The following is a 12,981-nucleotide window of genomic DNA, read 5'->3' as shown; positions in this document are numbered from 1 at the left end:
CGGTACCGCAGCGCCCCTGGTGGACAATCCCGGTACCGCAGCGCCCCTGGTGGACAGTCCCGGTACCGCAGCGCCCTTGGTGGACAGTCCCGGTACCGCAGCGCCCCTGGTGGACAGTCCCGGGACCGCAGCGCTCTTGGTGGACAATCCCGGTACCGCAGCGCCCCTGGTGGACAGTCCCGGGACCGCAGGGTTCAGCAGCTCCCCGAAAGTGAAAGGACCCTGAACCCGGAAGTGCCGGGAGTTAACATGGCTTCGAAAGAACAGGTTGAGAGTTTAACCGAGGAGGCAATTTGTCCCATCTGCCTGGATTTCTTCACCGATCCGGTTACACTGGACTGTGGGCACAACTTCTGCCGCTCCTGTATCACTCGGTGTTGGGAGAGGGAGGAGAGAAACTCCTGCCCGGAATGTAGAGAGGAGTTTGCAGACCGCACCCTCAAGGTCAGTCGGGCCTTGGCAAATCTGTCTGAGAAAGCTCGAAAACTAAACCTGAATCTCAAAGGGAAGGAAAGTAAACTTCACTGCGAAGCACACGAGGAAGAACTGAAGCTGTTTTGTGAGACGGACAGGAAACTGATCTGTCTGATCTGTAGAGATTCGCGGGAACACAGGGAGCACCGCTTCCTGCCGATTGAAGAAGCTGTTGAAGTCTATAAGGTAAAATAAAATCGATTTTGATCACCTGATGTTTTTTCATTTTATATTTATTTGTATATGACAATCAATTGGCTCGACTCAGCACTGCATCTTTATTGTCTAATTCCTTCACTCTCTGCCTCCCAGGAACGGGTTAAATCTGTGTTAGACTCTCTCACAGAAAAGAAATGCGAGCTCGAGGACATGGAGCGGCAACAGAAAGAGAAGGTTTCCGGAGTTCGGGTAAGGCCTCCCTGAGCAGAATTTACAATAATACTGTGTAGTTTTGTTTCCTTTAATGCCGAGTAGCAGAGTATCGCAGCTCCAGTGACCTGGGTTCGATCCTGACCTCTGGTGCTCTCTGCGTGGAGTTTGCATGTTCTCCTTGAGATCACAGTGGGCCGGCATTGCCAAGAAATCTAGATGAATGTTTAATTCGGGGCTGTAATTAACCCTGTGAAGGCGGGTGGTCTGTGAGTCAGGTGGGAGTTGATGGATCAGTGAGGAAGAATCGGTTTCAGGGAGACGTGAATGAAAGGGATTGAATATCTGCGAAATAGCATAGGGTCAGTGGGCTGAATGGTCTCCTTCCATGTCACAGGGAAATACTTTACAGCCAAATAATAAACTAGCCTCTCCTTTCATTCGACAGGAACAGTCACACAGTGTTCAGTCCCACATCACATCCCAGTTTGCTGAACTGCGCCGGATTATCACTGAGAAAGAGCAGCGCGCACTCCGAGATCTCAGGGAAGAGGAGGAGAGGATTCTGAATCCGATGGAGAAAAATCTTCAAAAGATTCAAGAGAATTTAAATTCTATCCAGGAGGAAATCTCAAAGTTACAGGAACAGATGGATCAACAAGACAATGTGACATTCCTCATGGTGAGAGATTTCAGTTTGGTTCTGTAAAAGTGCACTGTCTCAAAATGATGTATTTTAACTCAGTGTGGTATTTACAGATACTATCATTGTAAACAGATTTAAACCCGACAGATGTTTTGACTGTTCAGGACTGTTGTGTTCCCCAAACCAGCCTCCCACAACATCTGTACATCACAGGACAGTCTGCAACCTTCTCGGGAATGAGTTACTCTGATCAGAGCACTGAGCTGGTGATCGTTTCTGTGATTCCCACGTATAATATCCCCCGTTACTGAGAGTAACACCCAGTTACAGTCACAGGCTGTGAGTGTGTCTGGAGTGGTGGGTGTGAGGGTCACTCTGTCGATCAGTGGGAACTGAGATTGAATTTCACATTGTGACCCACACATCAGATTAAACATCCACAGTGTCTGTAAAAAGTATTCACCACCACCCCCCTCCCCCGGTTTGGAAGTTTCATTGTTTTTCATGTTTCATTGTCTCAAAGTGAAAGCAGATCTCTACATTAATCTAAATTAATTAGAAATATAAAACACAAAATAACTGATTGCATAAGTATTCATCCCCTTGAAGTCAGTATTTAGTAGATGTATCATTGACAGCAATTACAACCTTGAGTCTGTGTGGATCGGTCTCTATCAGCTTTGCACATCCGAACACTGCAATCTTTCCCCATTCTTCTTTACAAAACTGCACACGCTCTGTCAGATTGCACGGGGATCGTGAGTGAACAGCCCTTGTCAAATCCAGGCACAGTTCTCAATGGATTGAGACTGGACTCTGACTCGGCCACTCCAGGACATTAACTTTGTTGATTTTAAGTCATTCCTGTGTAGCTTTGGCTTTATGCTTGGGGTCATTGTCTTGCTGGAAAACAAATCTTCTCCCAAGTCACAGTTCTCTTGCAGAATACATCAGGTTTTCCTCCAGGATTTCCCTGTGTTTTGCTGCATTCATTTCAGTCTCTACCTTTACAAGCCTTCTAGGGCCTGCTGCAGTGAAGCATGATGCAGCCACCACCAGGCCCAAAACAGCATGTAGACTGATGGCCAAAATGCTCAATTTTGGTTTCCTCACACCATAGAACCTTCGTCCTGCTGGTTTCAGTCTCCCGTGTGCCTTCTGGCAAACTCTAGCTGAGATTTCATGTGAGCTTTTTTCAACAGTGGCTTTCTCTTTGCCACTCTCCCATAAAGCTGTGATGGGTCGACAGTTGTGTGAGAGTTTCTCCCATCTCAGCCACTGAAGCTTGGAACTCCTCCAGAGTTGTCATAGGTCTTTTGGAGGCCTCCCTCACGAGTCCCCTTCTTACGCAGACACCCAGTCTTTGAGGACAGCCTGCTCTCAGCAGATTTACAGCTGTGCCACATCATGATGATTACTGAAACTGTATTGTAAGGGATATTCAGCTGTCCCCTGTACGGTCGCCTCACCAGTACCCTGTACGGTCGCCTCACCAGTACCCTGTACGGTCCCCTCACCAGTACCCTGTACAGTGGCCTCACCAGTGCCCTGTACAGTGGCCTCACCAGTACCCTGTACGGTCCCCTCACCAGTACCCTGTACAGTGGCCTCACCAGTACCCTGTACAGTGGCCTCACCAGTACACCTGTACAGTGGCCTCACCAGTCCCCTGTACAGTCCCCTCTCCAGTACCCTGTACGGTCGCCTCACCAGTACCCTGTACGGTCGCCTCACCAGTACCCTGTACGGTCTCCTCACCAGTACCCTGTACGGTCGCCTCACCAGTACCCTGTACGGTCTCCTCACCAGTGCCCTGTACAGTGGCCTCACCAGTACCCTGTACAGTGGCCTCACCAGTACCCTGTACAGTGGCCTCACCAGTCCCCTGTACGGTCCCCTCACCAGTACCCTGTACAGTCACCTCACCAGTACCCTGTACAGTCCCCTCACCAGTACCCTGTACAGTGGCCTCACCAGTACCCTGTACAGTGGCCTCACCAGTCCCCTGTACGGTCCCCTCACCAGTACCCTGTACAGTCACCTCACCAGTACCCTGTACAGTCACCTCACCAGTACCCTGTACAGACCCCTCACCAGTACCCTGTACAGTTGCCTCACCAGTACCCTGTACAGTCGCCTCACCAGTACCCTGTATGGTCGCCTCACCAGTACTCTGTACGGTCGCCTCACCAGTACTCTGTACGGTCGCCTCACCAGTACCCTGTACGGTGGCCTCACCAGTACCCTGTACAGTGGCCTCTCCAGTCCCCTGCACAGTGGCCTCACCAGTCCCCTGTACAGTCGCCTCACCAGTACCCTGTATGGTCGCCTCACCAGTACTCTGTACGGTCGCCTCACCAGTACCCTGTACGGTCGCCTCACCAGTACCCTGTACAGTGGCCTCACCAGTACCCTGTACGGTCGCCTCACCAGTACCCTGTACGGTCGCCTCACCAGTACCCTGTACGGTCGCCTCACCAGTACCCTGTACAGTGGCCTCACCAGTCCCCTGTACAGTGGCCTCACCAGTCCCCTGTACAGTGGCCTCACCAGTACCCTGTACAGTGGCCTCACCAGTCCCCTGTACAGTGGCCTCACCAGTCCCCTGTACAGTGGCCTCACCAGTCCCCTGTACAGTGGCCTCACCTGTACCCTGTACAGTGGCCTCACCAGTCCCCTGTACAGTGGCCTCACCAGTCCCCTGTACAGTGGCCTCACCAGTACCCCCGTACAGTGGCCTCACCAGTACCCCCGTACAGTGGCCTCACCAGTCCCCTGTACGGTCCCCTCACCAGTACCCTGTACAGTCGCCTCACCAGTACCCTGTACGGTCGCCTCACCAGTACCCTGTACGGTCGCCTCACCAGTTCCCTGTACGGTCTCCTCACCAGTACCCTGTACGGTCTCCTCACCAGTACCCTGTACAGTGGCCTCACCAGTACCCTGTACAGTGGCCTCACCAGTACCCTGTACGGTCGCCTCACCAGTACCCTGTACGGTCGCCTCACCAGTACCCTGTACGGTCGCCTCACCAGTACCCTGTACGGTCGCCTCACCAGTACCCTGTACGGTCCCCTCATCAGTTCCCTGTACGGTCTCCTCACCAGTACCCTGTACGGTCTCCTCACCAGTACCCTGTACAGTGGCCTCACCAGTACCCTGTACGGTCCCCTCATCAGTTCCCTGTACGGTCTCCTCACCAGTACCCTGTACGGTCTCCTCACCAGTACCCTGTACAGTGGCCTCACCAGTACCCTGTACAGTGGCCTCACCTGTACCCTGTACTGTCGCCTCACCAGTACCCTGTACAGTGGCCTCACCTGTACCCTGTACTGTCGCCTCACCAGTACCCTGTACAGTGGCCTCACCTGTACCCTGTACTGTCGCCTCACCAGTACCCTGTACAGTGGCCTCACCTGTACCCTGTACTGTCGCCTCACCAGTACCCTGTACAGTGGCCTCACCTGTACCCTGTACTGTCGCCTCACCAGTACCCTGTACAGTGGCCTCACCTGTACCCTGTACTGTCGCCTCACCAGTACCCTGTACAGTCGCCTCACCTGTACCCTGTACAGTCGCCTCACCAGTACCCTGTACGGTGGCCTCACCAGTACCCTGTACAGTGGCCTCACCAGTACCCTGTACAGTCGCCTCACCAGTACCCTGTACAGTGACCTCACCAGTACCCTGTACAGTCTCCTCACCGGTCCCCTGTACGGTGGCCTCACCAGTACCCTGTACAGTCTCCTCACCAGTACGCTGTACAGTCGCCTCACCAGTCCCCTGTACAGTCCCCTCACCAGTCCTCTGTACTGTCGCCTCACCAGTACCCCGTACGGTGGCCTCACCAGTACCCCCGTACGGAGGCCTCACCAGTCGCCTGTAGAGTCGCCTCACCAGTACCCTGTACAGTCGCCTCACCTGTCCCCTGTACAGTCGCCTCACCAGTACCCTGTACAGTCTCCTCACCAGTACCCTGTACAGTGGCCTCGCCAGTACCCTGTACAGTGGCCTCACCTGTACCCTGTACAGTCCCCGCACCAGTACCCTGTACAGTCGCCTCACCTGTCCTCTGTACAGTGGCCTCACCAGTACCCCGTACGGTGGCCTCACAGGTACCCTGTACGGTGGCCTCACCAGTACCCCGTACGGTGGCCACACCAGTCCCCTGTACGGTCGCCTCACCAGTACCCTGTACGGTCGCCTCACCTGTCCCCTGTACGGTCGCCTCACCAGTACCCTGTACGGTCGCCTCACCAGTACCCTGTACGGTCCCCTCACCAGTACCCTGTACGGTCCCCTCACCAGTACCCTGTACAGTCGCCTCACCTGTCCCCTGTACAGTCCCCTCACCAGTACCCTGTACAGTCCCCTCACCAGTACCCTGTACAGTGGCCTCACCAGTACCCTGTACAGTGGCCTCACCAGTCCCCTGTACGATCCCCTCACCAGTACCCTGTACAGTGGCCTCACCAGTACCCTGTACAGTGGCCTCACCAGTACCCTGTACAGTCGCATCACCAGTACCCTGTACGGTCCCCTCACCAGTCCCCTGTACGGTCCCCTCACCAGTACCCTGTACGGTCTCCTCACCAGTACCCTGTACGGTCTCCTCACCAGTACCCTGTACAGTGGCCTCACCAGTACCCTGTACAGTGGCCTCACCAGTACCCTGTACAGTCGCCTCACCTGTCCCCTGTACAGTCGCCTCACCAGTACCCTGTACAGTCGCCTCACCCGTACCCTGTACAGTCACCTCACCAGTACCCTGTACAGTGGCCTCACCTGTACCCTGTACAGTCGCCTCACCAGTACCCTGTACAGTCTCCTCACCAGTACCCTGTACAGTCTCCTCACCAGTACCCTGTACAGTCCCCTCACCAGTCCCCTGTACAGTGGCCTCACCAGTACCCTGTACGGTCGCCTCACCAGTACCCTGTACGGTCGCCTCACCAGTACCCTGTACGGTGGCCTCACCAGTACCCTGTACAGTCACCTCACCAGTCCCCTGTACAGTCCCCTCACCAGTACCCTGTACAGTGGCCTCACCCGTACCCTGTACAGTCACCTCACCAGTACCCTGTACAGTGGCCTCAGCAGTCCCCTGTACAGTGGCCTCACCAGTACCCTGTACGGTCCCCTCACCAGTACCCTGTACAGTGGCCTCAGCAGTCCCCTGTACAGTGGCCTCACCAGTACCCTGTACAGTGGCCTCACCAGTACCCTGTACGGTCGCCTCACCAGTACCCTGTACAGTCCCCTCACCAGCACCCTGTACAGTGGCCTCACCAGTACCCTGTACAGTGGCCTCACCAGTACCCTGTACGGTCGCCTCACCAGTACCCTGTACGGTCGCCTCACCAGTAACCTGTACGGTCCCCTCACCAGTACCCTGTACAGTCGCCTCACCTGTCCCCTGTACAGTCGCCTCACCAGTACCCTGTACAGTCCCCTCACCCGTACCCTGTACAGTCACCTCTCCAGTACCCTGTACAGTGGCCTCACCAGTACCCTGTACAGTGGCCTCACCAGTGCCCTGTACAGTGGCCTCACCAGTACCCTGTACAGTGGCCTCACCAGTCCCCTGTACGGTCCCCTCACCAGTACACTGTACAGTCGCCTCACCAGTACCCTGTACGGTCTCCTCACCAGTACCCTGTACGGTCTCCTCACCAGTACCCTGTACGGTCTCCTCACCAGTACCCTGTACGGTCTCCTCACCAGTACCCTGTACGGTCTCCTCACCAGTACCCTGTACGGTCTCCTCACCAGTACCCTGTACGGTCGCCTCACCAGTACCCTGTACAGTGGCCTCACCAGTACCCTGTACAGTGGCCTCACCAGTGCCCTGTACAGTGGCCTCACCAGTACCCTGTACAGTGGCCTCACCAGTCCCCTGTACGGTCCCCTCACCAGTACACTGTACGGTCGCCTCTCCAGTACCCTGTACGGTCTCCTCACCAGTACCCTGTACGGTCTCCTCACCAGTACCCTGTACGGTCTACTCACCAGTACCCTGTACAGTGGCCTCACCAGTACCCTGTACAGTCACCTCACCTGTCCCCTGTACAGTCGCCTCACCTGTCCCCTGTACAGTCGCCTCACCAGTACCCTGTACAGTCGCCTCACCCGTACCCTGTACAGTCGCCTCACCAGTACCCTGTACAGTCGCCTCACCTGTACCCTGTACAGTCGCCTCACCAGTACCCTGTACAGTCTCCTCACCAGTACCCTGTACAGTCGCCTCACCAGTACCCTGTACAGTCGCCTCACCTGTACGCTGTACAGTCGCCTCACCAGTACCCTGTACAGTCTCCTCACCAGTACCCTGTACAGTCGCCTCACCAGTACCCTGTACAGTCTCCTCACCAGTACCCTGTACAGTCGCCTCACCAGTACCCTGTACAGTGGCCTCACCAGTGCCCTGTACAGTGGCCTCACCAGTACCCTGTACGGTCCCCTCACCAGTACCCTGTACAGTGGCCTCACCAGTACCCTGTACGGTCGCCTCACCAGTACCCTGTACGGTCCCCTCACCAGTACCCTGTACAGTGGCCTCACCAGTACCCTGTACAGTGGCCTCACCAGTACCCTGTACGGTCGCCTCACCAGTACCCTGTACGGTCGCCTCACCAGTAACCTGTACGGTCCCCTCACCAGTACCCTGTACAGTCGCCTCACCTGTCCCCTGTACAGTCGCCTCACCAGTACCCTGTACAGTCCCCTCACCCGTACCCTGTACAGTCACCTCTCCAGTACCCTGTACAGTGGCCTCACCAGTACCCTGTACAGTGGCCTCACCAGTGCCCTGTACAGTGGCCTCACCAGTACCCTGTACAGTGGCCTCACCAGTCCCCTGTACGGTCCCCTCACCAGTACACTGTACAGTCGCCTCACCAGTACCCTGTACGGTCTCCTCACCAGTACCCTGTACGGTCTCCTCACCAGTACCCTGTACGGTCTCCTCACCAGTACCCTGTACGGTCTCCTCACCAGTACCCTGTACGGTCGCCTCACCAGTACCCTGTACAGTGGCCTCACCAGTACCCTGTACAGTGGCCTCACCAGTGCCCTGTACAGTGGCCTCACCAGTACCCTGTACAGTGGCCTCACCAGTCCCCTGTACGGTCCCCTCACCAGTACACTGTACGGTCGCCTCTCCAGTACCCTGTACGGTCTCCTCACCAGTACCCTGTACGGTCTCCTCACCAGTACCCTGTACGGTCTCCTCACCAGTACCCTGTACAGTGGCCTCACCAGTACCCTGTACAGTCACCTCACCTGTCCCCTGTACAGTCGCCTCACCTGTCCCCTGTACAGTCGCCTCACCAGTACCCTGTACAGTCGCCTCACCCGTACCCTGTACAGTCGCCTCACCAGTACCCTGTACAGTCGCCTCACCTGTACCCTGTACAGTCGCCTCACCAGTACCCTGTACAGTCTCCTCACCAGTACCCTGTACAGTCGCCTCACCAGTACCCTGTACAGTAGCCTCACCAGTACCCTGTACAGTCTCCTCACCAGTACCCTGTACAGTCGCCTCACCAGTACCCTGTACAGTCGCCTCACCAGTACCCTGTACAGTGGCCTCACCAGTGCCCTGTACAGTGGCCTCACCAGTACCCTGTACGGTCCCCTCACCAGTACCCTGTACAGTGGCCTCACCAGTACCCTGTACAGTGGCCTCACCAGTCCCCTGTACAGTCCCCTCTCCAGTACCCTGTACGGTCGCCTCACCAGTACCCTGTACGGTCGCCTCACCAGTACCCTGTACGGTCTCCTCACCAGTACCCTGTACGGTCGCCTCACCAGTACCCTGTACGGTCTCCTCACCAGTGCCCTGTACAGTGGCCTCACCAGTACCCTGTACAGTGGCCTCACCAGTCCCCTGTACGATCCCCTCACCAGTACCCTGTACGATCCCCTCACCAGTACCCTGTACAGTGGCCTCACCAGTACCCTGTACAGTGGCCTCACCAGTCCCCTGTACGGTCCCCTCACCAGTACCCTGTACAGTCGCCTCACCAGTACCCTGTACGGTCGCCTCACCAGTACCCTGTACAGTGGCCTCACCAGTACCCTGTACAGTGGCCTCACCAGTCCCCTGTACAGTGGCCTCACCAGTCCCCTGTACAGTTACCTCACCAGTACCCTGTACCGTGGCCTCACCAGTACCCTGTACAGTGGCCTCACCAGTACCCTGTACAGTCGCCTCACCAGTACCCTGTACAGTCCCCTCACCAGTCCCCTGTACAGTCACCTCACCAGTACCCTGTACAGTTACCTCACCAGTCCCCTGTACAGTCGCCTCACCAGTCCCCTGTACAGTCCCCTCACCAGTCCCCTGTACAGTCCCCTCACCAGTACCCTGTACAGTCACCTCACCAGTCCCCTGTACAGTCACCTCACCAGTACCCTGTACCGTTACCTCACCAGTCCCCTGTACAGTCGCCTCACCAGTCCCCTGTACAGTCGCCTCACCAGTCCCCTGTACAGTCCCCTCACCAGTCCCCTGTACAGTCACCTCACCAGTACCCTGTACAGTCCCCTCACCAGTACCCTGTACAGTTACCTCACCAGTCCCTTGTACAGTCCCCTCACCAGTCCCCTGTACAGTCCCCTCACCAGTCCCCTGTACAGTCACCTCACCAGTCCCCTGTACAGTCACCTCACCAGTCCCCTGTACAGTCCCCTCACCAGTCCCCTGTACAGTCACCTCACCAGTACCCTGTACAGTCACCTCACCAGTACCCTGTACAGTCACCTCACCGGTACCCTGTACAGTCACCTCACCGGTACCCCTGTACAGTCCCCTCACCAGTCCCCTGTACAGTCGCCTCACCAGTACCCTGTACAGTGGCCTCACCAGTCCCCTGTACAGTCCCCTCACCAGTCCCCTGTACAGTTGCCTCACCAGTACCCTGTACAGTCGCCTCACCAGTCCCCTGTACAGTCGCCTCACCAGTCCCCTGTACAGTCGCCTCACCAGTACCCTGTGCGGTCGCCTCACCAGTACCCTGTACGGTCGCCTCACCAGTACCCTGTACGGTCGCCTCACCAGTACCCTGTACGGTCGCCTCACCAGTACCCTGTACGGTCCCCTCACCAGTACCCTGTACGGTCCCCTCACCAGTACCCTGTACAGTGGCCTCACCAGTACCCTGTACAGTGGCCTCACCAGTCCCCTGTACGGTCCCCTCACCAGTACCCTGTACAGTGGCCTCACCAGTACCCTGTACAGTGGCCTCACCAGTACCCTATACAGTGGCCTCACCAGTACCCTGTACAGTGGCCTCACCAGTACCCTGTACAGTCGCCTCACCTGTCCCCTGTACAGTCGCCTCACCAGTACCCTGTACAGTCTCCTCACCAGTACCCTGTACAGTCCCCTCACCAGTCCCCTGTACAGTGGCCTCACCAGTCCCCTGTACAGTGGCCTCACCAGTACCCTGTACAGTGGCCTCACCAGTACCCGGTACGGTCGCCTCACCAGTACCCTGTACGGTCGCCTCACCAGTCCCCTGTACAGTCCCCTCACCAGTACCCTGTACGGTCGCCTCACCAGTACCCTGTACGGTCTCCTCACCAGTACCCTGTACGGTCTCCTCACCAGTACCCTGTACGGTCCCCTCACCAGTACCCTGTACAGTGGCCTCACCAGTACCCTGTACAGTGGCCTCACCAGTACCCTGTACAGTGGCCTCACCCGTACCCTGTACAGTGGCCTCACCAGTACCCTGTACAGTGGCCTCACCTGTACCCTGTACAGTCTCCTCACCAGTCCCCTGTACAGTGGCCTCACCAGTCCCCTGTACAGTGGCCTCACCAGTCCCCTGTACAGTCCCCTCACCAGTACCCTGTACAGTGGCCTCACCAGTCCCCTGTACAGTCACCTCACCAGTCCCCTGTACAGTCACTTCACCAGTCCCCTGTACAGTCCCCTCACCAGTCCCCTGTACAGTCACCTCACCAGTACCCTGTACAGTCGCCTCACCAGTACCCTGTACCGTGGCCTCACCAGTACCCTGTACAGTGGCCTCACCAGTACCCTGTACAGTCGCCTCACCAGTCCCCTGTACAGTCCCCTCACCAGTCCCCTGTACAGTCACCTCACCAGTCCCCTGTACAGTCCCCTCACCAGTCCCCTGTACAGTGGCCTCACCAGTACCCTGTACAGTCCCCTCACCAGTCCCCTGTACAGTGGCCTCACCAGTCCCCTGTACAGTGGCCTCACCAGTCCCCTGTACAGTCACCTCACCAGTACCCTGTACAGTGGCCTCACCAGTACCCTATACAGTCTCCTCACCAGTACCCTGTACAGTGGCCTCACCAGTACCCTGTACAGTGGCCTCACCAGTACCCTGTACAGTGGCCTCACCAGTACCCTGTACAGTCGCCTCACCTGTCCCCTGTACAGTCGCCTCACCAGTACCCTGTACAGTCTCCTCACCAGTCCCCTGTACAGTCCCCTCACCAGTCCCCTGTACAGTGGCCTCACCAGTCCCCTGTACAGTGGCCTCACCAGTACCCTGTACAGTGGCCTCACCAGTACCCAGTACGGTCGCCTCACCAGTACCCTGTACGGTCGCCTCACCAGTACCCTGTACGGTCGCCTCACCAGTACCCTGTACGGTCCCCTCACCAGTACCCTGTACGGTCTCCTCACCAGTACCCTGTACAGTCTCCTCACCAGTACCCTGTACAGTCCCCTCACCAGTCCCCTGTACAGTCGCCTCACCAGTACCCTGTACAGTGGCCTCACCAGTGCCCTGTACAGTGGCCTCACCAGTACCCTGTACGGTCCCCTCAACAGTACCCTGTACAGTGGCCTCACCAGTCCCCTGTACAGTCCCCTCACCAGTACCCTGTACGGTCGCCTCACCAGTACCCCCTGTACGGTCCCCTCAACAGTACCCTGTACAGTGGCCTCACCAGTCCCCTGTACGGTCGCCTCACCAGTACCCTGTACGGTCCCCTCACCAGTACCCTGTACAGTGGCCTCACCAGTACCCTGTACAGTCACCTCACCTGTCCCCTGTACGGTCGCCTCACCTGTCCCCTGTACAGTGGCCTCACCAGTACCCTGTACAGTGGCCTCACCAGTACCCTGTACGGTCCCCTCACCAGTACCCTGTACGGTCCCCTCACCTGTACCCTGTACAGTGGCCTCACCAGTACCCTGTACAGTGGCCTCACCAGTACCCTGTACAGTCACCTCACCAGTACCCTGTACAGTCGCCTCACCTGTCCCCTGTACAGTCGCCTCACCAGTACCCTGTACAGTCTCCTCACCAGTACCCTGTACAGTCCCCTCACCAGTCCCCTGTACAGTGGCCTCACCAGTCCCCTGTACAGTGGCCTCACCAGTACCCTGTACAGTGGCCTCACCAGTACCCGGTACGGTCGCCTCACCAGTACCCTGTACGGTCGCCTCACCAGTCCCCTGTACAGTCCCCTCACCAGTACCCTGTACGGTCGCCTCACCAGTACCC

The 12,981-nt window shown here is 57.0% G+C and overlaps 1 protein-coding gene across 1 annotated transcript in view; it reads left to right on the top strand.

Annotated features, from left to right (window-relative positions):
* Positions 1 to 232: 232 nt before the first annotated feature.
* The window catches only part of LOC140719149 (zinc-binding protein A33-like), a 193,157-nt gene continuing 180,408 nt past the window's right edge, over positions 233 to 12,981 (top strand). Inside the window, exons 1-3 of the mRNA XM_073033564.1 lie at positions 233 to 660; positions 787 to 882; positions 1,292 to 1,525. Coding sequence (XP_072889665.1) covers positions 250 to 660; positions 787 to 882; positions 1,292 to 1,525 — 741 coding nt within the window. The 5' untranslated portion in view covers positions 233 to 249. The remainder of the gene's footprint in view (positions 661 to 786; positions 883 to 1,291; positions 1,526 to 12,981) is intronic.

The sequence above is a fragment of the Hemitrygon akajei genome, chromosome 2, assembly GCF_048418815.1.
Source record: "Hemitrygon akajei chromosome 2, sHemAka1.3, whole genome shotgun sequence".
NCBI classification, from domain to species: Eukaryota; Metazoa; Chordata; class Chondrichthyes; order Myliobatiformes; family Dasyatidae; genus Hemitrygon; species Hemitrygon akajei.
The sequence above is the reverse complement of the archived record's forward strand: the minus strand, read 5'-3'. Positions and strand labels throughout refer to the sequence as shown.